Source organism: Kryptolebias marmoratus, linkage group LG4 (assembly GCF_001649575.2).
Source record: "Kryptolebias marmoratus isolate JLee-2015 linkage group LG4, ASM164957v2, whole genome shotgun sequence".
Taxonomy (NCBI): Eukaryota; Metazoa; Chordata; class Actinopteri; order Cyprinodontiformes; family Rivulidae; genus Kryptolebias; species Kryptolebias marmoratus.
In genome coordinates, this window is record NC_051433.1 from 10,981,157 (window position 1) to 11,005,817 (window position 24,661).

Consider the following 24,661-nt stretch of genomic DNA (forward strand, 5'->3'; position numbering starts at 1 on the left):
GAGTGAGACAGCGCCCCACTAAGCACATGTCGATCTGGGGATTACATTCAGGGGTTTAGGAGGGGGAAAGGAGGCCGTAATCTGAAACTGTTGTGTCTTGTTGCTGTGCACTTTTCTTAATGCTGTGCTATCATGCAGCGTGTATTGGTATTGTATGACCATTGCCCTAGGAAGTTCATCTGGGGGAACTATTTTCGTCTCACCAGATGAGTGCTGCACCGTGTTTTTGTTTCTTCCTAATTTCATTAGTGTGTTTTTTCAGAGCCTCAACAGATGCTAGAGGCTTACGTTTTAGCCTCTCTATCACACTGTGTGCTTCTGAAAAGCATGAAAAATTTACAGACTTGGAGAGATTACATAAAAGGAAGCACACTTGCTTGCTTCTTCATGGGAAGAATCCCTTTTGTATGTACAATATCTGCTACACCCAACAGCTATTTAGCTTATAGCCTTGTATAAATCCAAAAAGGAAACTCCAAGCCTATCTGCTAACTATCATGTGAAAAGCTTAGTGTCTAACGTGTTTGGGTTTGTGGTTTTTCCCCCTTTTTTTTCCAACTTTTTCCATGCTTTTAGGTTAAGCTAAGCTAAACGGCTGTTAGATGTAGCCTCATGTTTTCCATGCACGTTTGCTCTCAGCAAGACAGCGAATGTTTCCAAATAATGTTTCTTTAACGTAGGGGCCAATATTGGTGTATAGAAACTAATCTTTTCTTTTCGGCCTTCTCCACACTAACGTGGATGTTTTCCGAAACAAACTTTTTCTGCTGTGTCTGCACCAATCCTCAAAATCAAATGGCATTTTTTTGGGTGAGAAAAAAATAATGAATTTAACAAACTTGTGGATGTTTTTCACTTAGTTTTTGGTGTTTCAACATAGACTTGACAAATGGAGAAACGATGGTCTAGCAGCCTGATCTGCACATGCCCACTACTGCTTTATGCGCTATAAAAAACCTAAAGAATGGCACCACGTTTTTCTCTTTTTTTCTGCATGTCTGTTTCGTCCTGACCTGGTCACTATTAAATTTCTTTTGTGTCCAGAGAAAGTTGATAAATGAGATTTAATGCTAAAATGGCGGTAAAAGGAAAATATATAGTATATTTGAGAGATTCTTTTGTTTTTCTCTGTATTTCGATGTGTCAATGTAGGTGACGCATAGATGTTAATTTTATGGTCTGATTAATGATTTTTCATTTTAGCTCATAAACCTTATCAGTCTAGTGGTTGCAACATAACACTGACAGACAGGATTAATGTAAAAATTCCAGTTATAGACCAAAGGACACACCTTAACCACACTTTTTCTTACCTGTTAAGGCTTATATCTGTTTCATTTCCATCTTGTTTTATCAGCAGACTCTTCATCCATCTTCTTTTCTGCTCCTACACACCAGTTGTCCTCTTTCTTTCTCCCTATCGCACATTATTGCCCCAAGTAAACTGTTGTATAAACACAGTTTATTATTTCTCATGCTGTTGCACAATTTCGGAGATATAATTTTTCAGTAATGTAAACAACCCAAAGTGTGTTCAACCCCAGCAGTAAAACGGAGTCATATTTGTCACAATTGTAGTTTATTTTAGGTGTTATTTGGCTAAACTGAAGCTTTCACCAACATTTTTTTGTGTTTGTTGAAGCTCTGCTTTAAGAAGACGTCTTCATCATCATTTAGTCTATTATCATTTCTTTTTTTTCAACATCAAATGCCAGTTGTCTTAAAGACAGACGTATTACCCTTGCAATCAGTTCAAGAAATATGGTGATTGCCTTCATTTTAAATAAAAGCCAAACAGACTCCAGTTATTGAGACATCAATAAGTTATTATTGAGCTGGCAGGTCAAACAGCATGCTGTTCAAACAGATATGGGTATGTTTGCAATGTGCCGTGTGTTTGTTATTACCAGCCATGCCAGCATTAAAATAGTTGAATCCTATGCTTGAGTTGCAATGCTATTATATAGCACTAATTAAAAAATAAAGCATGTCTGCTCTCGCCCATCTGCTATTAGAACCTGTTTAGCCCACAGGTTTGCTTTGAACTGCTCCCTCATTACAGTTCCTCAAAGAAATTTCATACAATAGCGAGTTGAAAAGGCCAATGCTTGAATGAAGTCTGAAAGGAGAGGCTGTACTTGGCCTTCAAGTATGCATTCCTTCAGCTCAGTGCTTCCTCTGTGGTCCCCCTTCTTCTGGCCCACCCCCCTCTCCCACTCAAGACTCAGTTCCCACAGGGGACTCAGCCAAAGCAAACTCCTCAGAGGAAGTCTCCCCCCCTCCTCCTTTCAGTATGAGAGAAAGAGAGGGATGGATGTCCGATCCAGGCCCTGTGGGACCTGCGAGGCAGTAGGATGTGCGAGGAGGCTGTTATGTCTGTGTGGCCGTGCTATGTCTATGATGTGGTGGTGAGTAAAGCCTGTGCGGCTGCTCTCCTGTGAGGTCAGTGTCATATTTAGCCAGCAGGTCCCTTGTGGTGTCTGGGAGTGTCTGTTTTCTGGCTCTATTATGTCTACTCCTCATAGCCTTCCTGGAGCTGAAAACCTCAGGGTAGAAATAGTACCAGACACGCAGACATCCTTTGTCAGGAAAACAGCAGTCACGTCAGTAATTACAGAGTCTGATTACACCAGGGCAGCAGCTCTTAGAATACCACTGGCCGAGACGGCAGGCAGGTGCGGGGTCGAGTCATCGCTGAGCACTCCGGGGGAGGTCTGGGTTAAAAGAATTAACCTACAGTAGCAAAACCAAACACTGAGCTTTGTGTATGAAAGGTGTGTGGTGACTGGTTAGACGGGTGGAGGAGTGTCTGGGCAAATATGTGCGCCTCGTGTTACTTTAAACCAACATTAGTAGAGTGAGATTTAAATCTGATGGAAAAGAAAAAACTAAATAAAGCTTTTCTTTCTAACTTAAATTATTTTAAAAAAACAACAAAATTAGTTAACTCTTGTCACTTATTTAGAACTGCGGCAGACTTTATTATCTGTATTTTTGGTATCCTGTGCCAGACCTAAATTACCACCTCCACCCTTGAGCGTGGTGTATCAGACACACACACACACACACACACACACACACACACTCCCACACACACGCATATGTCTCTACACCCCTTCACCTACCCGCCTTCCCACACAAACCACTCGTAGCAGCATGAGCGCACACACACACACACACACACAAACACACAAACCCTGGCTTCGTGTGGAAAATCTTTTAGGTGTGATTCATTACCAACCAGGCTTTCTCACTAAATTTCCATATTTAGGTGATTACAGCTAAGCGCCAATTAAGATTTCACAAATACACGTAACCCCGCAGGAGTGTTTTTCATTGAGGATTTTGAGGGTAGTAATCATTTCTCTTGAATCGCACAGGAGGAGATGGGAGTGTTGGCCATTCCTGCAGGCAGGATGTCATTGTAGTGAGTAAGAAAGCAACCGGCAGGTCTGTGCTGGTCTCTGTGCATGCCTAGGTAAACATATCCTCAGTCTGACAAGTGCAGACCTGAGGGCTGAGGAGGTTAACCATCTCAACACTGGGGCCTGCAGCTTGACACACACACACACACACACACACAGGGATACTGTATATCTGAGAAAAAGCTTGTGGGATTCAGGGTTTTCCAGCAGACAGATACTTCCCTCCTGGGGTTTTGAGACTGCCCTCGAACTGTACATGACTCGGCAGTTTTGCGTGAATGCGGATCTGCTTCAGAACGCTTCTGCTCCATCTTCTGTCAAAACCGAGCGCAATCACTTTAATTCCTCTTCCTCTCTGTCTGGGTCTGCCTTTTTGCTCGCTGTATTTCTGTGGTTTGTGGAGTCGATCTGCTCCACCTGACGGCGCCTCTTCTCCTTGGCAGGGAGCAATGTAGCCTTACTGGCTGCCAGCCAGACCAGCCTGAGTGTCTGCTCAGCTCAAAGACCCGCTCTCGCGCGTGCACAGACACACACACACGCAGGCACGCACTCACACACACGCACACATGCAGACATGCCAAACTCAGAGATTGAATGCTTACACAGATGCATCTTCCATCCTCCCTCTTCACCTCACTCTGACTCTATAATTTTCTCCCTTTCCATGACCTTCTGTTATTTAGTGTGGGAAAGAATTGTAAAACATCACTTCATGTTCTGACAAATCTGCGTCCTACTTATGAATAATGCCATTTACAGTCATGGCGTGCCATTTTTAGACGGTGTGGGTTTGGGTTTTTTTTAAACATCCATTGTACGCTGTGATGTAATATGTGCACTTTATATCACTGGGAGGACGGTGATGATTAAACTTCTGTTCTCTTCTCCCTCTTCAGTCACCGAGCCCGATCCCACCCAAGAGGTCCAAACTGGACAAATTACAGTCTCCGTCCGCTGACAGAGACAGGAAACCTGATTGGCTACAGTCGCTGTCCAAGTCTGCACACAAGGTTTGTATGCTACATGGCTACATTACAGGGTGTGATGTGAAAGCTTTTTTTTTTTTTTACATTATCATCTATGTATTCTCTTGTTTAAGAAGAGGGGTTCTCTGAACAGTTTTGTCATGGTTGATTTAATGTTTCAGTGGTAGACTTTATCTGAGGTTGTTTTTTTTTGTTGTTTTTTGTTCGTCCAGGATCTGAAACAGGTCCAGCTGAAACAGAGGCCCTCTGCTTTCCGCCCCTGGTCTCCCAAAGCAGCAGAAAAAGAGAAACCAGCAACTCAAAATGAAGCAGAAAGGTGAGTCCTGTTATCAGATCTTTTAGCTGTTATTACAAAACATCTGCTTCTAAACAAATAAAATAAATGTTTGTTTTTTTTCACATAGATCATGCTTAAAAAGTCAGGAGACCCCGGCTAATCCCATGGCTCCTCTGCTCCATCCCAGTGACAGTCACATTGCTGGCAGAGAGACCAAACTCATCCCTGTGCAAGCGCTGCATAATGGTGGCGCACAGCTGTCAACGAAACCGTCCCATTCTGCGATCCCCGGTCGAGCCGAGGACATGGACACAGACGGAGAGATCGACGTGGACGACTGTGATGATGGTAAGCAGGAAAGCCCTGGAATAAAGTGAGAATCGTCGGACCAAAATAAACCAGTGCAGTTACCATTACACAATTAGTTTATGTAAGACACCAATTTTTCCAGTACAAGTTAGATTTTATTGTGGAAATGAGTCATTCGGAGCAGGCCAGGTTTGATTCTAGAAGAACTGCGCCACCTGGTGTCAAATGAAATATAAACTCATCCTTAAATTCTTAGATCCTTAAAATACTAAACGGAAATAATGTAATTTATAATATTATTATTGTTATGTTTGTATTATTTATTAGGAATTGGCACTTTTAAATCCGGGCTGGACATAGGTACCAGCTCCCTGCGACCCGAAAAGGAGAAGCGGGTTAAGAAAATAGACGGATGGACTTTTAAATCCCGATTCCTGTTACATCTCTTCTCAGGTCCGGTTCCAGCCCCCTCTTTGGCTTTACCTCCCACAGCCTCCACCAGCGTCGCTCAGAGCCTTTCGTCTCAGAAAGTTGCCCCCGTCCAGGATTTAGCTCCCTGGCTGCCGGGGAATGTCTGCCCAGAGATAGATACCATGAGGCAGATGCTGTGCGCTGGCCTGGACACCAAAGAGGCCCGGGAGAAAATCCTGCAAGAGATTGTCAGAATGAGAGTGAAACAGGAGGAGAAGCTGTCAGCCGCTCTGCAAGCTAAACGCAGCCTTCAGCAGGTATCTCGCTGCAAAGAATTCGACGTTAGCAAACCTCCGTGGAGTTTTGGTTTCAAGCATGTATCAACTCTTATGGTTTTCAGGAGCTGGAGTTTGTGAAGGTGGCGAAAAAGGGCCGTCTCCGTGACGCCATCGAAGCCAAACGCAACTTGCGAAAGGAGATTGAGCGCCTTCGCGTGGACTGGGAGAGGAAGATGAGGGAGGCAGAGGAGTCCTGCGGGCGGCTGAAAAGGGAGTTGGAGAGGGAAAGACAAGTGCGAGTGTGCGACCAAGGCTGCGAAGCTGAACGCCTCCGGGTTAAGTACTCTACTCAGGTAGGATGCCTCTTCACTTCACCACACTGGATATCATCTTTTTTTTTCAGACTCAGAAAGAACTGGCAAATATGACACTATTGTTGTATTCTTGGCACATGCTCAAGACACGAAGCAACAGTGGGCATGTGCAAAATAGGCTGCAACTTTATTGTTTCCACCAAAATCTCTGTTTTGAACCTGAGTTTTGGGAAAGCATTTGTGTCAAACTACAGATGCACAAATACCAAATTTTCAAACCGTTCCTTTTGTAAAATATCACTCTTAGTGTGAGCAAGGCCGAAGACGTAACAACAATCTCCAGGAAATAGTCCAGTTTTTTTTTGTTACAGTTATCGTCTACGTTGTGTTCTGCATGCACGCTGAACTCTGTGTGTGTGTGTTGTTCGACGTAGATTGAAGAGCTGCACGTGCAGCTGCAGCAGGCGGAGGCCGATCGGGAGCAGCTGAGGCAGGAGCTGCAGCAGGAAAGAGAAGCTCGACAGAGCCTGGAGAGCGTGGTGAAGGACCTGCAGACCCAGCTGACCCTGCAGGCCGCCTGCCACCCTCCTGAGAACTGCAAGGAAACGCACACGGACACGAGAAGCCCGATCACACAGCCCAGCAAAGGATCCTAAAGTTGCACACTTAAAAGTGGACAGAGACTCAATGAAACGGAGCCTGTTTAAGGACTTTGTTACACCTCCTGTTAGGGTGGGGTGGGGGGGACAACACAAAGTCACTTTTGTAGAAAATTTGTCATATATGATATATTACCACATACAACATTATTATGAGAATAAGACAAATTTCACGACATGAACTGGAGAGTAGCATGAGCATGTTCAAGAGAGCGAAACTATGAAAAGACGTCTTCAGTGATGAACACATCCTTTCCGTGACATCAGAGCCCTCCTGACGCGGTCCGAGAGTCTGGTTTTGGTATAAGCTATTCAAAGATGTGCACATCTAGCTACACAATACTACTTGAATATGAAGGGAAGAAGCGTGTTGGTGAAACCTGAGCAGTTGATAAAAGTCATCTTTGTGCCACAGATTAATGGTACACTCCGAGGCGTCGCTGCAGACCACTGGAAACAAGAGACACAAGTTTACCACTATTTACTTTAGGTATCTTCTTACTTTTTTATAAATATGTACTTTTTAAAAACAAATATTGCTTGCTCGACACTTATTCCACAGGCAAAAAAAAAAGAAACATCAATATTCATATTCATATAGCAGCTTATCTACCTTTTGTATTTTATAAACCTGAAGTATTGGATGTTTGGTGGACTGACTTTATGTCCACCAGTGTTTAACACTTAGAAATTTTGTTATTATTATTATTATTATTATTATTGCTCCCAAACCAAGTAATAAAAAGCAGATATATTTTGCCAACATTAAACACACTCCTTAAAAATTTAAAAGAGCTGTTAAAGCTGAAAAGTGGTACTTCTGATTCTTTGTAGAATAAAATAGTTTATAAATTTGCTGCCTATTAAGAAAAAAAAGCTGTTTTTTTTTTTTTGGTCACTGGTTTTAGGGTTTCTAAACCAACAAGTTGCTGTTTGTATGGAAAACATTTTTACAAATATTCCATATATGGATATATATTTTTTTACTTTGAAAAGAAAAAGTAATTGCACTTTTTAAAGACAGAACCAAGTAGTGTGCATTGTACTCCCCCGTTACAGTTTTTAGATCAAAAATTAACTAAAAATGAACCCCCCACCCCCTTCCCTCAGCATCCTCTCATGTAAATACAGTAATATTGTAAATAAGATGTTTGTTGGTATGATATGTTTGCTTGCTCCAGACTTTAATTGATTCTGCGTATTAATATTATTGTTATTATTATTATTATTTGCTCTTACTTGAAACCAAAAAATAGACTATTCGTATTTGCAAAACTGTAATTTCATTGTTGCTGATCCCTGAGTATCACTGCAATCACAGGGCATTCACCATGACAGGGACACCTATTAGTTTAAGCTGTCATCGGTTGTGAACTTTTAATTCTGACAAACCAACAGACTATTATAACCTAGCCCTTAAGGGTTGTTTTTTTTTAGAAGATTTATTATAAATTTATACTATATACATATTACACTTCAGACCAAAAACTGACAAATAGCCTATAATTCTCTGCACTTCCAGCTCCATCATGAGACAGAATTACATCTTCACATGATTAAAACTTTTTTGGTGCTCTCATATATATATATATAATATATATATATATATATATATATATATATATTAGACAAGAAAACACTCTTACGTCTTATGATTATGATGCCCTCGCTCAGTATTTGTTGAGTACAGTGTAATAGCAGTATCCTTTTTTGTAATAGCAGATGCTGTTGTAATTTGGTTTGAAAGTGGGTTTTCACTTGCCTCTTGTTTTAATATTTTTGTTGTTTTTTTTTCCTTCATAAGATGTGTATAATACCCATTAAATTCAAAATCAGTCCTACTTTTTTGTGTTTCTGTTGATTTGTTTGCAGCTTTGCAAAAAAAAAAAAAAAACGTTTTTCTCGATCTTTTCTGGAATAACTTGGGGATGGTTTCTAAATTGCAAAAAAAGCTGAAATTGTTTGTTTGTTTAAGGGTGACTGGACTTTTCCCCTGTCTTTTTAGATGTTTCGCTGCTCATCCAAAGAGCTTTCTCAGTTCGAACTATGAAGTGAAGCGTTCCAAGCTTTTAAATTGTAGCGAGTTGCTCGTTTTTTGGTTTTTTTTTTGCAACCCTGAAATCACATGCAAACCACTCTCTCTCCCCTTCCTTGTGAGGGTCATGAAGGTCTTTGTTGGTCTGGTCCACGTTAGATGTTTTGGACACATGATGCATGAAGGTGGAAACTGGAATGAAAAAGAAAATGTATGTTCTGGACAACTGAAGCTTAAGCCCTCCTCTGTTTGCTGCTTTTATTTTCTTTTTCAGTTTGACAAAGATGGCTTCCTTTACTCGTCTCTCAAAATATTAATGTTACTATTCTCAAAAGAGCATCCCTGTCCTTAAGATGTAGGTAGACAGCTGACTCCAATTCGCACCTTCGTGCATGTGACCAAAGCATCTCTTGTGTGGAAGAGACTAACGCAAACCCTCAAGAAGGAGATGGAGAGTGATTTGCGTTTCAGCTCACAATTAAAAAGGAGCAACTTCTTGGAGTTTTAAAGCTTGGAACTACTCGCTTATCTGTGTAAATTGAGAAAGTTCATTGGATGGATAGCAAAATGTCTGGGAAGAAGAACAGTTAAAGAAATACTCTTAGGATTTGTGTTACAAAGTGATAAAAGTGGTAAAAAGTTGGAAGCGTCAGGTTTGGTGGAGTTCAGATAGAATCCAAACACAGGGGGAAAAAAAATAGACTGGATGAAGAACTAAACCTAAACCGAAAACAGGAGAACAAGACAGGAATGTGAGTAACAAGTGTAAACAGAAGGATCTGACCAAGAACTAAGGAAAACCTGGGAGTATGTGTTCTTAGGGAGGTGATTACAGAATAATAAGAAGTGAGCTGATCACTAACAAAATACAGGTGGTATGAGAGAGAAGCAAGACACAACAACTGTGGAGGACATCTGGTGATAATCACAGTACAAGTAAAAGAAATAAACACTCAAACTCATGATAATTCAAGGAAAACTAAACCATGAACATAGTAAAAGACGAAAAATAAACAGGGGCTGCAACAGGGAAAGAGATGTATTATGCTTTTTGTTACATCAGCTTTTTTTTCATTGAATCATTTGTGAACTTAGATAACTTGCTGATTATAAGACGTCCGCAGCTGACCATCCACTGATGTCTGATTCACCTCTCCCTGATGCTCCATACTTTTTGAAAATTTAGTTTAAAGTTGCTCAGAATGAGGTCTAGCTCTGCCTGCTGAAACAACATTTTTTTCCTTTTTCACTGCTATTTCCTTCTCATAGATTTAAAACACTACTGAATGTTCTTAACACGACGAACGGTGTTATCATTTACTGTGGACTCAAGAGGGAGACAGACTCCACTGTTAGGACACCTTTAAAACTTGTTTACAACCACGAGTCCAACATTAAATCATCATACATGGGGTAGTTTATGAAATCTAGTTTAATTCTTATAATTTTGTGCAGGTTAAAACTCCCACATGTGTAGCAAAATAAACATTTAAACCCTTCCTGTTCCAGTCTTTTTCCCTCAGAGGCTTACTGGTTGCAGCACAGAAAATCCCTCCATGAAAGCAAGGCTGAAGACTCGCTGTAGGATTACAGCTTGATGAAGATTTAGTGACTCAAACAACTTGCACGCTTCCTCACCGAGAGCCTTCTGTAGGCGCACCTTCTGCGCTTACAGAAGGAAGAGAAGAGATGATTGGACTCAAGAGGACCGAGAATGGACTTTCCAGATGAGAATATGGTTCTGATGTGTGGGGACAGGAGAGCTGGAGCCGAATGAACAGTTCAGGGATGAACATCAGCCCGGCAATGGCGCCACAGTCTCAGGGGCTGAGCGGCAGTCCAACACTGTCCTCCATGTCACCCAAGACGACCACCTTTCAGTCTCTGGGATCTATTTCATCGGGAATGTTCTCCCCCTCGTTGGCTAAGCGCCCCCTCGCTGAGGCCAAGCAGGCCTCGGCCCCCTTGAATTCACCCACCCACTCTATCATGAGCTCTCCAAAACTTTGGCAGAAAGCATCCATCTCCAGACTTGCAGAGGAGTTTTTCTGGATTGGTGGCAGTGTGGTTGCACAGCCCAAATGGAGACTGGGTCAGATAGGTAAGACCCACTAATGTCAGAAACAAATATCACTTTTTTTTAGCATCTGCTGCAAATCGAAGAGGGAGTTCCTTTGTAAAACTAAGACATTTGTGACAATAATGATGTATTTTGAACAAGTGTTTCTGAACACTGGGTCTTCTTTCATTTGTCTTCTAAAGTGGTTCAGTTGTGCAGACAACAGAGGAGGAAAAGCAGAGAAGCAGATAATGAGCATATGGACAGCAGACAATCCTTTAGGATTAGCCTGAATGATGTGCCAGGTTGCGTCACATGAACCTGAGCTTCAGATTACAAACAAAAGGTTACCTGCACACAGAAACAATAGCTCGATGAAGATCTGAATGCTGTGAGAAGATGTGATGTTGTGCTTTGCTCATGTAGGCCAAACAGTGCACTCAGATTTCTAATAAATAAATACATTCAGTCTGAGGAAGTCATTTGGTGCAGTTTATTTCAGATAAGAATGTTGTTTTCTTGTATTTGGAGTTATTTATGAGTTATTGATGAGTGTCTCCTAATAATAATAACACATAAACAGCTACTTAAATTCACAATATGAGGCATGCACCTGATAATGCTATAAACAAGTACTCATTACTAAGCATCTGTCAACTCTATTAATTACTTTTTAATTGTTATAAAGCATTTCCACACAAAGTCACAGCACCATACTGGAGATGTTACACACTAGGGTTCTTTTCACTTCCTGGAGCAAATGTTTATGTTTCACAATCAGGGTTTTTTGTGACTATATGCATTATTAAGCTGGACAAATATGTGTCTTTGTGTTCCTGCGAAGTGGAGCGGTGTATGTGCACCATGCAGACTGGCACCCAGATGACCAAACTGAAAGGGAAGAAGAAAGGACTGGTTCGTTTTTTTTACCTGGACGAGCACAAGTCCTGCGTCCGCTGGCGGCCTTCCAAGAAGCAGGACAAGGCCAAAAGTAAGGCAGCCGCACTCTGACATCGTGTAAACCCCAAAGATGTGTTTATCTGCTGCGAATGCATGTGCTTTCAATTTGACTCTCAATGTAAACTTGCGAAGCACTGATCAGGTGAAGACTATTAGACTGACTTTAACTAATATCAGCACTTCAATCCTTCAGGTATCAGATTTACAACATTTTCATCTGTTTGCTCTCTGACAAGTTTGTTGCATGTTAAAAACACTCAAGAATGAAGCAGCGCATCACAAACAAAGGTGCATGGAAACTGGAAAAACATTTTAAAAAATAAGAATAAAAACATCTTTCTTACTATGTCACCACAGAGTCCAATAAGAAAAAAACCCTAATCAGTTCATTCATTTCTACAGGTGACTGATCCAAACTTTTATTTCATTTATTTACAAAATGGCCTAAAAACCTTTTATCTTTTTTTTTGTTTTAGTTTCCATTGATTCCATCCATGAAGTCTGCGAGGGGAAAAGGTCGGAGATGTTCAGGCGGTATGCAGAAAACCGTTTCGACCCAAACTGTTGCTTCAGCATTTATTACGGAGATCATGTGAAGTCCCTGGACCTGGTCTCCACCATCGCAGAGGACGCCCGGACCTGGATCACCGGGCTGAAGTACCTCATGGCCGGCATCAGCGATGAAGACAGTTTGGCCCGCAGGCAGCGCACCCGTGACCAATATCCTTTTTATATACAGCCTCCCCCACACACATGCTTCAAATGGTTGAATTAATAGGCATTAAAAAGAAATCCTTTTTCATTACATCTGTGATTGAGCCTTAACTGCAGTTGCACATGGTTACGGCAGACTTTCTCTGAGGCTGACAAAAATGGAGACGGCACTTTGAGCATTGGAGAGGTTCACCAGCTGCTCCACAAACTCAATGTGAATTTACCCAAGCAGAAAGTCAGAGACATGTTCCAAGTAAGACCTTTCATCTACGACTGTACTTCTGCAAACTGACACAAATTTCATGAACCTTTAACTCGCTAATGTAAAAAACAGCAGAACCTAACTCACCAAAACATAACGCTGACTTTACAGATTCTTCTTCAGTATAAAGCGAAGAGGCCACGGAACAAATGAACAGGCTTAAAGTTCACAATTTTGCAACAAAATTCAAATTGTTAACATTGGAATGTGATAATATGCTTAGTTTCAGGATGCTAGAATGCAAATTTTGCATTTGCTGCCAAAATGCTAATGTTTGTGATAAGTCCATTGTTAATTTGAAAATTGGAACATTTCAAGACAGTTTTGTGGAAGCTGTAAAGGTATTTCCTTCAATTTATTGATTATGTATTTAAATCACTAAAATTAAACAAGAAATCAACACAGTAGAGTAAAACAATTAAGAGTAAGAGTCAAAATATATTTGAGCACAAAGTATGTCTAAATAAATAAATGTAAATGTAAACTTAAAATTACTTCAATTAAACAAATCCTAATAGAAATAATAGAAAGTTAATTGCTAACACATTTCCTTTGGCTTTGGATATTTGAGTCCCTATAAAAAGAGCAAGTGGGTTTATTCAGTTTTTCTATGAGATCACAACAAAGTAAAGCTTTTAAAACTTGTGTAAATAAAAAAGAAGAAGAAACATGTTGACAAAAAGTGTAAAATCCCTAAAGATGTGATGAGAGATGCAGCTTATCGCTTTAGTCAAAGGAGCAGTAGGATCAAAAAGTGGCAGCGCAGACAGATATATATACACACTTACTTGGCAGATCAGTACACGGTGCCACAGGAAAACCATATGGCCACCACAGATGGCTTTAACTGTACAGCATTATTCCATTAGTAGTTCACTGGCTCCATCCTAATGACCCTATCTGTGAACGAGCTGTAGTTTGATGGTAAGACAGAGATATTCTTCATATTGCACACTTTTCCTCTGCCAGCCTGGTTAACTCAAATCTCTCTGACTGGATATATCCCCAGCTCATAAAATAATTTTGTCTCTATCTGCAGGAAGCAGACACAGATGAGATCCAGGGCTCCCTGACCTTTGATGAATTCTGCTCCTTCTACAAGATGATTTCCACCCGCAGAGACCTCTACCTGATTATGATCTCCTACAGCAATCAGAAAGAAGTACTGGATTTACAAGACCTCGCACGCTTTCTGGAAAATGAACAGAAGGTACGAATGAGTCAGAAGACTCACACTGAGCTGTTGCTTCAGGTTAAATTTAAAAAATTTAAAAAAATCCTAATGCTTTGGATTAAAATACACATTTTAAAAGATGCTGTTTGTGCCTGATATCTGTGCAACAACTCCAGTTTATTCTGGTGTTGTTGTTAAATCCGCAGCAAAACACTTTCATGCAGAAATTTGCCCCTTAAAACTGATCCTGGTAGAACTTTATGAACTTTCCGGGTGGGTTCTTGAGGTGATGGGGTGCTTTCCTATATAGTTCAGTATTTTTACAATTGTCCACCCTTCTGTCTGGGTCATCTTGGTGTAATCTAAACTGGATTTTATCATTTCTGTTCATTTCAAATTGTACATTCAGGATATTGGTGCTTTTTGCAAACATAACATTTAAACCTGTGCCAATCATGCCGTTTTAATCAGCTGCAGCAGCAGAACAAGCTACAGAATGATGCTAGAAAATAATAAAATTAGATCAATAAAGCACAAATCTGAAGGATTTACAGAGGTTACACTTTAAAGCATTATAAATCTTCAAACTCTGTATAAGTTCAACTTTAACTAATTTAAATGAAACGGTTGGTTCCTGCTTCAACATCCAGCTGCATTTGTAGCAATAGGGGACAGCTTACAGTAAAAGTGTTTATGTGTTCAAACTTATGTGATATATATTGGTTAGGAAAGCGTCAACAGTTTTGTTTCATTTGCAGATGCGAGGTCTGACCAGGGAGCATCTAGTTGACATTGTCGCTAAGTTTGAACCATGTCCTGAGAACCTTCAACACTTGGTGCTGGGGATCGATGGTATGGGGACATTTTTAATCTGACAAGAGAAAATCAGAAGCAACACATGATTTGAACGAAGCGTGATGTGAATGTGCAGATAAAACTGAACCTTTTTTCCCCCCCCTCCAGGTTTCACCAACTACATGCGAAGCCCTGCCGGGGACATTTTCAACCCTGAGCACAACCAGGTCAACCAGGACATGACGCAGCCTCTCTGTAACTACTTCATTGCTACATCTCACAACACCTACCTGACCGGAGACCAGTTGCTCTCTCAGTCACGGGTGGAAATGTATGCTTATGTTCTGCAGGCGGGCTGTCGCTGTGTGGAGGGTGAGAACCTGCAAAAACTGAAGCAGTCTCTCTTGTAATAATGTTGGAGACAGGTCAACACCTCTTTTGGTTTTTATTTCCTCTCTCAGTGGACTGCTGGGATGGACCAGATGGAGAACCCATCATCCACCATGGCTACACTCTGACATCCAAAATTCTCTTCAAAGACGTTGTTGAAACAATTAACAAATATGCCTTCACAAAGTCACAGTGAGTGCTTTTGAGTCCTGACACTGATGCATGTTCTGTCAAGCTGATTAAAAGTCTCAGTATGTCACATTGGCTCATCTCCAGGTACCCAGTGATCTTGTCTATAGAGAACCACTGCACTGTGCCTCAGCAGAAAAAGATGGCTGAGTATCTGAAAGAGGTGCTGCAGGACAAATTGGACCTGTCCAACATCAATGTGCATGAATGCAAGAAGCTGCCTTCACCTGAGATCCTGAAAGGGAAAATTTTAGTCAAGGTGAAGTTGCTTTTCCTCAATATTCAAAGTCCATCGCTGTTCAAGATACATGCAGCAGTTGTTCAGATACAAAGGACACAACAACCACAATCAGATGGAGATTTAATATGTCTGACAGCAGATTCTTGGTTTTCAGGGAAAGAAACTCCCTGCAAATCTTGATCCTGATGCAGAGGAGGGTGATGTGTCTGATGAAGACACTGGGGACGAGGAAGAGGAGGAGGACAGTGATGACAACAACCTACAGGCAAATCTTTCTTACATACATCGATGGATGGATGGATGGATGGATGGATGGATGGATGGATGGATGGATGGATGGATGGATGGATGGATGGATGGATGGATGGATGGATGACAAATACGTTCTGACTATTTCAGGATGGGAATAGTGTCGTGCCAACAACTGCGCCCAAAAAGAAGAGACGATTTGGCAGATCAATTATAAGGAGCTTCAAAAGAAAGGTCAGCTTTTTTTTATTTCTCAAATATTTAATATTACATTTCATCAAAATGAAAGTGAAGGTGATTTTATTTTATGATTTTTCAGAGAAAAAAGAGAACACGGGTGAAGAACAAGGCTATGTCCGATGGTGAATCTGACTACAGTAGCAGCCGGGAGAGGACTCAAATTGTTTACCATCCTAAGTAAGGCCGTTTATTGAAGTGAACAGCTTTAATCATCTAAACATTGCATATTTGAAGCTACACTTTTACAACTCTCCCTCTAGAAAAAGGAAAACAATGAGACTGTCCAGAGCTCTGTCTGACCTGGTCAAGTACACAAAGAGTGTTCGTGTACATGAGATAGAAACACAAGGTAAAGCCAAATATCATTAAAGCAGTAGCCTTCTAGGTTCTTGGATGCTAAATGCAACTGTGGCTCTCTGTCTGGCAGGATTTGCAAGCAGCTGGCAGGTGTCGTCTCTGAATGAGACTGTAATGAACCAGATTTTACAGCTAAAACCAGCCGAGTTGGTGCGTTTGAACCAGCGCCAGCTTCTGAGAGTCTATCCGTCAAACTTCAGAGTGGACTCAAGCAACTTCAACCCACAGCTATATTGGAATGCAGGATGCCATATGGGTAACAGACTGTCACATATGCACTTAAAAGACTCACGATATCACCACCAGAGTGTCAGCATGTCATTTGCATAAATGTCGCTGTTGTTGTTTCAGTTGCAATGAATTACCAAACAGAAGGTCCTATGCTTGAATTGTACCGAGCCAAGTTTTCAAGCAATGGGAACTGTGGGTACATTCTGAGGCCTAAGTTCTTGTGTAAAGGTATGCAGACTGCAGAGTAAATGGCTAAGCTTCCAGAAGGGAATGAATAGTAAAAAATGATTGGTTCTTTTCAGGTGCCTTTAACCCAGTGCAGGAGGATCCTCTACCAGGACACAAAAAAACTCAGCTGGTGCTAAAGATCATCAGCGGACAGCAGCTTCCCAAACCCAAAGACTCCATGTTTGGAGACAGAGGAGAGGTAACAACCTTTATAGTAAATATAAAATTTGAGTTTTAAAAGCGAGGTTTTATCCCTAAATTTCTGCTTTTTTTTCCTTGTCTTATTGTGCTTTTAGATAATTGATCCCTTTGTTGAAGTTGAGATTATTGGCCTGCCTGTTGATTGCTCCAAGCAGCAGACCCGAGTTGTGGATGACAATGGTGCGTACGGAAACCGCGTCTGGGAAATTTCGAATTGTGTCATATCAAGAGTTTGTCAGTGTGTGTTCTAATTTAAGTTTTCTATTTTCTAGGTTTTAACCCAATGTGGGAGGAGACCCTCGTCTTCAACGTTCAGATGCCGCAGATCGCTCTGGTGAAGTTCCAAGTGTGGGATCACGATCCTATCGGACGAGATTTTATTGGACAGAGGACTGTGGCTTTCATCAGCATGATGCCAGGCAGGTTATATGATAACATCTCCAGATTTGGACTAAAGTAAAAATGTGCTTTATACTGTGCTTAAAAACACAATTACTTTCACAAATACAAATAGGATTTGCTAAATTTGAAACTTCTCAAAGTTTGGATTGGAATTAAACTGACAATACTTGCAGAAACAATTCATTATTATCCTGTGAAAAGTAGGTAATCATGTAACTGCCTGTGTCTGTGTCTGTATTTGTTTGTCTGCCTGTCAGCAAAGTATTGCATGAACTTCTGGACAGGTTTATTGAAACGCTCAGAAAGTAATCATTAAATGTACCATTTGAAGTCAGCTTGGTTTGAGATGCCCGCCACAGCTAATTGACCATAGCTATGACCCAATCAGCTTTTCAAATAATGAGCTAAAATTTTGAGAGACATATGAGACAAATGAGACAAAACAACCATTCACACTCTCACACTCTCACTCCCATCTAGTGCCAATTTAGCTATCAATTAACCTAATTCCACCAATGGAAAAAAATGTTATGTGATGTTATGTTAAAATGTGCTTATCTGAAGAGAAAAATATTAACCAGTAGTTTGCTTCTCCTTTTAAGGTTATCGACACGTCTACCTGGATGGAATGGCAGAAGCGTCAATCTTTGTTCATGTTGCTATCAATGATCTACCAGGAAAGGTATAGTGTTTTAAATGTACTTTTTGTAGAAAATATTAGGTTGTTTATAATATATATATTTTTGTAAAACAGATGAAACCTGCTAATGCTGTGCAAGCAGCCAGAAAACACATCCAGAAAGCAGCTCAGAAGCACATGAAGGGCCACCAAAGGCATCCGTCACTAGAAGCCTCTGTCCAGTCCTCAGAGGATGGGCGTCCCCTGTTCGTCCACAAGGATGTGGACACAGTCTCACAGGACAGTAAGAATGGGGAAATGTCTCAGATGGTGCAAGGGCCAGCGGCCAGGGCTGCCATCCATAAAGGAGCCATGAGCGAGCCGGTGAGGCGAGCTCACAGAGTTAAGATCCATGAACCCCCAGAGACGAGGAGAGGCTTCTTCAGCCGGATGTCCTCCACTGACTCAAACCACAGCGGGGCAGCTCCCTGTGTGAAAGAGGAAAGCTTCGACCTCGACATCCCCTCCCAGCTCTCTCATCCAGAGAATCCTGCTCCTGATGCCCTGACTCAAACGAATGAAAAAAATTTGGAAAATGAACCGTTGCAGTCGAACCGTACTGAGACACAGACAGGAAAAAGATTCAGACTGGAGCGGTCCGAGATACTAGAGGAAGTAGAAGCAGAGCCAGATGAGGAGGTTTTCCGTAAACCTGAGGAACCTCCAAAAGCTCAGAGCCACATAGATTCTGTCCCCCAGTCTCAGCTCGTACCATTGTCTGAAGCCAAACTTTCAATGCTTATCCCCCCGTCATCCCCTGCCAGGGTCAGACGGACCTTAGAGGCTCCTCCTCACATCCCTCAGCTCCTACCACAGTTTGAAGCCAAACCCTCAACACTTATCCCCCCATCATCCCCCGCCAGAGTCAGACGGACCTTAGAGGCTCCTCCTCACATCTTACCGCCCACCCCAATACGAACCAAAGCCCGCTCACGCAGTTGCCCCAGAAAACAGACTAACTCTCCGCAGACACCGGCGGTGAGTCGCAGGTCTGCTTCCCGCTGGCAGAAACAGCAGGAAGAGAACTACAGCAACCAGGTGAGACGCATCCCCAACGGCCTCTGCCTGTCGGACAGCACATCCAGCTCCAGTGACGGCAGCACCGACAGCCTGGAGTTTTTACCTGCCTGTGTGCCAGCCGGCCCAGAACAACGAGAGGGCACCCTGCAGAGGGAGATGAAGGCCCTGTTTGACCAGAAGATGAGAGAAATTCGCTGTAAATCGCCACTTTTTTTAGATGGAGAGTCCCACTCACAAGAAAATCTGTAAATAAATAGAAACATCTACTTTTCTTAACTGTTTTTAGACTACAGTTCTGATTCATAAAACCAAAGCCCTTCAGAGGAAGAAGGAAATCACCACAAAACCAAAGAAGGAGACAAGAGGAAGAAAAGGAGACAAAAAACAGAACCAGTTTATTAGTTTTTTAGCACAGCTGGAACGTTTACAGTCAACATTTGTTAAACATCTTCTGAAAAAGAAACTCTTGAAATTCCTTGATGCTGCTGCCAATTGTACAAAGAGCTTGAAGCGTAATTATAAATTAGCAGGCGACTAAAAATATAAGCTTTGTTCGCCACTTTTTTCAGATTTGAAATGTAAGTTTGGATTAAAAATCATTTTTAACAAAAAAAAAATCAATTAATCCTTCAGTATTCTTTTAGTTCTGTTAAGTAAAAAGTGAAAAATTGTGTTTTATAGTAAAATGTTAATTTTTACATTTGAAATTTATAACTTTTCCTTCCATTAAAAGGTCAATTACAAAGTTTGAGTTGAGTTTTGGGAATTATTTTTCTAAAAGAAGTTTAAAATAAACTTTATATTTGCTTAGTTAATGTTTTAAAAAGTCTTTATGCTTTTTCTTTGTCTACATTTTCCTGGGGTTTGTTTGCTTTGCCGTTTCTCATGCGCAGACTCAGCTCCTCGGTCAGCACAGTGCAGCAAGATTTCTGTGGAAAGATCAACATGAACAGCAACATAAAACACTAGAATCTATTACACTGATGCATTTAAAGTAAACTTTGGTTCACAGATGAGTTTGTACACAAACATGAATGTAATTTTTGTGATTTGTTAAACTATTTCATTAAAACTGAGGCATTTTTTAGCTACCAATGCCATGATTTTTTAATAGGTGAAGAAATCCTGCAGCCCTCGGGCTACTTAAAGTTCTGTGCATCCAACGTAACGCACACTTTCACGTACCTGCTGCTCTGCTGCTCGTGTGCGACTCTGAAAGGTGAGCTCGAGGACAGCCACAAGCATCCCCAGCCCAAGGCCCAGAGACAGAAACAGGAACATCCCCTTCAGGTTGTGTGACTGCAGAGCTGAAGGTTTGGCCTTATCTGCGATGCAGCTGCTGGCCCACCATTTGCTTCGCAGATAAGCCAGCTCGCCCGCCTCGTTCAGCTGAAGGATTGCAACACTGAGGTTCTTTATGATTGGAGAACCTTGGTGAAAGGCGATGTTATAAGATTGGGTTTATTCCACCATTTTAACATTTCTCTGGTTTAATTAAAGATGAGCAGCCTCACCGAGGGCAGCAGCAATGCTGTATCCTCTCATGCCGATGACTTCATGAGTTCTCACCAGCTCACAGTGACGGGCCACTGCCAGGTCCAAAGAAACAGACTCCCCAATGAAGGCATAGTTTCCTTCTTTGACACGTCTGACACCCTCATCCACAGACGACACAAAGCTCTTCGTTCTCTCCATGTGCTCGTAGATTCTGCGATAAAGTGGGTTGTTTGAATTCTGGAAGAAGGAGAGCAACAGATTTCTAGCAAGCCCTCACAAGACAGATAACTCCTTAAGTCATACGTGCCTTGAAAAAAGCGAGGGTGGAAGAGCCGGCCAGGCAGCCATACTCGATCATGTCCTGATTGGCCAAGTCCTCAAAGCCTTTCACCGTCAAGCGACTGGACTCTGGGGACTTCGACGCGCTCAGGTTGGAGTAATAACAAGCCAAGAGGATGACAGAAAACAACCACCAGCTGCTGCAGATGACACGTCCGGACGGAGCTTTGGGATGATGACCAGCACCTGAAACAGAAATGCAGCGCATCAGAAGGATGAGAGGCAAAAACTGTAGTTTGTTTGCAAATCCTATATCTTATTTTTTGTTTTGTGATGGCATACAACTGTAAAAGGTTTCATAGTAAAATACAAGGACTTCTATTATTATTATTATTATTATTATTATTATTATTATTATTATTATTATTATTATTATTATTATTATTGGTGCAGTAGAAATGTGCTTAAAAAAAAAAATGTGCTTAAAAATATAGGACTTTGTGATGACCAACTATTGCCAACCTTGTACAATTTCTGTGTAATGTAACACAAAACACTGGAACTGCTGTTCATCCAAGCAATTTAGCTTAGTTTAATAACATAAAACCATGTCTGTCTTTGCTGTTTACCTTGTAGAGTTAGAGCTCCAGTTGTGTACCACAGGCTGTAGAGGAAACTGAATCTGTTTTTGTCACTCTGAGCCCGACTCCACTCACACGGGCTGAGTCTGCATTTCACACGAGAAATATTCAACTAAAAAAAATATCCTACCGCCAAAGTGTGAAGTTCCAATAATTACAAACCGGAATTCACATTACCACGAGCATCACAAATAAACCCTTATTATCGTTTGTTCAAAGATGGCTGAAACCAACCTGGCTGTGATGAAGATGCAGGCAGCAGTGCCCACGTAGGCGACGAGTATGCCAATCCATGTTTCCAAGGAAAAGGGAGTCAGGAAGTCAAAGAAGCCTGCTTCCTCTGAGATGTCTTTCCTCAGCAGGATGCTGATCCCCGTCTGCATGAAGGGTTTGGTCATGGCCACGGCTTTCTCCCGAGCTGCAGTGAGAGTCAGCGGCGCAATCGCCAGGTCTGCCTCCTGCATACAGGAACCATTGATGCGTTCAGCTTGTGTCAGCGAATGTCAAAAAGGTTTTTACATTTGTTGTGCTTGTCTGTCAGCATGGGAACAGTGTTACTGTTTGAGTTGTCCAGCCTTGGTCCCCTTCCAGATTTTTTATTTTTGTACTCACCCTTCTGACCACCTCTCCAATCATCCCATTCCAGTTCCCGCTCTCGTCTTGCCTGCCATAGGAGTTGTCTTTCACCAGCTGCACTTTGTACTTGAAGCCGAGTTTTTTGGCTACTTCAGAGAGCAGGTCCATGCAGAAGCCTTCCATGTGAGTGCCTTTGGTCATTGTATAAGGCTCTTGCTTTAAAAAAAAAAAAAGCAGAAAACAACATTCAGTCTGGTGAACTGTATCTTAAAAGTTGTATTTATAGTGACTGAAACCTGTTGTATGGTTGAAGCAATAGATCAAGTACCTTTATTGTTGTGATTCTCAGCTCTGATTGTACTGATGATGATGGGAAAAATTAAGAAAAAATAAAACATATCAGTTGCAGCCCAGAGTTTAGACAAAAGCACAATCCAGACATCACTTTTTCCTGGGTTTTGTGACACATTTTGGGAAGTTTCAGCCATGATCTACAAGTTGATTAGTCCTCAATTTTGATTTAGTAAGTAATAAATTCCATCAAGTTTTCTTCTCGTTGTTCTTGGAGGAAGAATCTTACTCATTTGATTCATTTGATAGCCTATTTTTTTTATTTAGTGAGCCAAGACTACATCAAAGAAGAAAAAAAACACTTAAAACTACATTTTCTGTGGCCAAAAGAAGTCAGGATTTCAGATATTTTTTAAATAAATGAATGGTGTGTGATCTGAAGCAAAGTCAGCTGGATTGTCTACGGATTGTCTACATTTTTATTAGTAATTAGTCTAAAAAACAGACTCTGTGATGGCAGAATTAACTTAGAAAGAATTAACTTTCACATAAGCTGCCTTAAAGATGACAACTCTTTTGTAGTGACGTTTAAAGCATTTTTGACATTCTGCATTCATTAAAAAAAGGCCTGACTTTGTAAGTTGTGGCTACTAAAGTGACCTGCCTGCAGTTCTCCACCGCCACAAACGCAGCCTACGAGAACGATTTTTGAAACCAAAAATGAAATGAAACTTGTTTTTGCTGCACCTCTTAAGGTATGTTTCATGAAAACACTGAACCAGACAACACCTAAAACAATTTACTGCTCATAATATGAATGCTGAGATGTCTGAGGAAAGAAAGCATTATTTTTATTGTTGACAAGAAGAAAGTAAGGCAATGCATAGAGGAAATGTTGAGTAAATATTATAGTTCAGAAATCTCCTTCTAGTTTATTTTTCACGCTCTGAAGCTTTTAGAGCTGATGTCCACTCGTAATCAAAGTCCCTGCATGTTCAGACCAACTCTGACGTATTTGTGCTAAGATTTGGGATGCATGTATGGATTTTCTGGTCGTGGGGGGCGTTTCCGGTGTCCTAGAGATCTGTCCACTTCATTTTCTTTTGAGAAGCACACTCCACAATCTATTTAAAGCAGCGCATTAATTTAAAGAGTCTCAGTGGCATAGCAGTGTTCGATGAAAGGCGAGACAAAGAGCATCAAAAGCCTCGATTCAGGCCAAGGCCTCGGGGATCCATCGCCACGGGGGGATCCTGACAACCATCAGATCGTCCTTTTTTAAAAAGATGACACGTGTGTGAGCCCGTCAAGCCCCCGCCACCTTTTTGGCCTCTTCGAAAAACACAGCGCCTTTGTTTGCATCAAAGGCTTGATTTATTACCAGTTTTGTGAGATGGTCAGTTGGCTCGCCCTCTGGTTTTTTTCCTCGTGGGTTGGGCAGGATGCGGCGCTACACTTTGATATGTATTCGAGCTGTCACTGAACGTATTTAAGTTTCAGACATTTCAAACAAAACCCCGCAGAGAAAGCATGAGGGATTTGGCCAAGAAGATAAAAAGGGAAAATTGACACGACACCAAATGAAAAATGCATTTGCTGGGTTAAAATATCAGCGTCAAGATGACTTTTATTTCCCCCCCAAGAAGTTTTGTAACGTCAATAACACTTGTCTCTACATCAGTGCACAAGATTCAATGTATTATATTGTTTCTGCTTTCATACAAGCATCAGATAAAAATTGTCTCTTACCCGCCATGCACACTCCTATGTCCAGGAAAAATACAATAGGCAAAAGAAAAAAGCCGAAAAGCATCCTGGTTGTAATGTTTCTCAACCTATAAGTGAATAAATGAGACTTAGTGGTTTGTGGTGCATCATAAGGTAATATTAATTTTAAAAATAAGCAGATCCATAAAACAATTAGTTTATAAATAGACAGTGTGTAGGAAGTGGATAATGAAAATCATAACTACCTGGGAAGCAAAGGACTCGTATGTCAGCTGCAAACGGAGACAGCGAGCCGCAAACTGAGGTTCTTTAGATTAAAAAGTGTCAAGAGAGAGCCAATGAAGTCTTTGGGGGTGGAGGAAAAACATGCAGTTATTATAAAAGGGTGGAGAGAAACAGCAGGAGGCACAAAACACTGTCCCTGCTGAGGAAAAACTTGATTTCCTTAAAAATAAAAATAAAGAGAGGGGAGGAATGACTGCATTTATTGTACAGCATGAATTTGTGACAAACAGTGACTTTATTCTAAATACATGTTTAAGTTGAATTAAAAAGACTTTTGTG

The 24,661-nt window shown here is 41.2% G+C and overlaps 3 protein-coding genes across 3 annotated transcripts in view; 2 read left to right on the forward strand and 1 right to left on the reverse strand.

Moving 5' to 3' along the window:
- The window catches only part of skib (v-ski avian sarcoma viral oncogene homolog b), a 32,903-nt gene extending 24,403 nt beyond the window's left edge, over positions 1-8,500 (forward strand). The window contains exons 2-7 of the mRNA XM_017407997.3: positions 4,322-4,435; positions 4,624-4,727; positions 4,816-5,036; positions 5,451-5,725; positions 5,809-6,039; positions 6,435-8,500. Of these exons, the coding sequence (XP_017263486.1) occupies positions 4,322-4,435; positions 4,624-4,727; positions 4,816-5,036; positions 5,451-5,725; positions 5,809-6,039; positions 6,435-6,656 (1,167 nt within the window). The 3' untranslated portion in view covers positions 6,657-8,500. The remainder of the gene's footprint in view (positions 1-4,321; positions 4,436-4,623; positions 4,728-4,815; positions 5,037-5,450; positions 5,726-5,808; positions 6,040-6,434) is intronic.
- A 1,727-nt stretch (positions 8,501-10,227) lies between these two features.
- plch2b (phospholipase C, eta 2b) lies at positions 10,228-19,472 on the forward strand. The gene is made up of 20 exons (XM_017408337.3): positions 10,228-10,795; positions 11,598-11,744; positions 12,190-12,433; positions 12,551-12,680; positions 13,729-13,899; positions 14,622-14,715; positions 14,827-15,030; positions 15,120-15,240; positions 15,325-15,496; positions 15,633-15,743; positions 15,878-15,961; positions 16,047-16,144; positions 16,228-16,316; positions 16,395-16,580; positions 16,676-16,783; positions 16,858-16,982; positions 17,080-17,164; positions 17,257-17,403; positions 17,989-18,068; positions 18,141-19,472. Exons 1-20 carry the CDS (start codon positions 10,468-10,470, stop codon positions 19,332-19,334), a joined length of 3,918 nt encoding a protein of 1,305 aa, XP_017263826.1. The 5' UTR covers positions 10,228-10,467; the 3' UTR covers positions 19,335-19,472.
- On the reverse strand, positions 19,469-24,485 carry si:dkey-183j2.10 (glutamate receptor U1). The gene is made up of 10 exons (XM_017408336.3): positions 24,343-24,485; positions 24,119-24,204; positions 22,407-22,438; positions 22,115-22,294; positions 21,737-21,960; positions 21,491-21,588; positions 20,890-21,107; positions 20,600-20,819; positions 20,271-20,515; positions 19,469-20,014 (listed from the first exon to the last, which is right to left on the reverse strand). Exons 2-10 carry the CDS (start codon positions 24,180-24,182, stop codon positions 19,916-19,918), a joined length of 1,380 nt encoding a protein of 459 aa, XP_017263825.1. The 5' UTR covers positions 24,183-24,204; positions 24,343-24,485; the 3' UTR covers positions 19,469-19,915.
- Between the last annotated feature and the right edge of the window lie 176 nt (positions 24,486-24,661).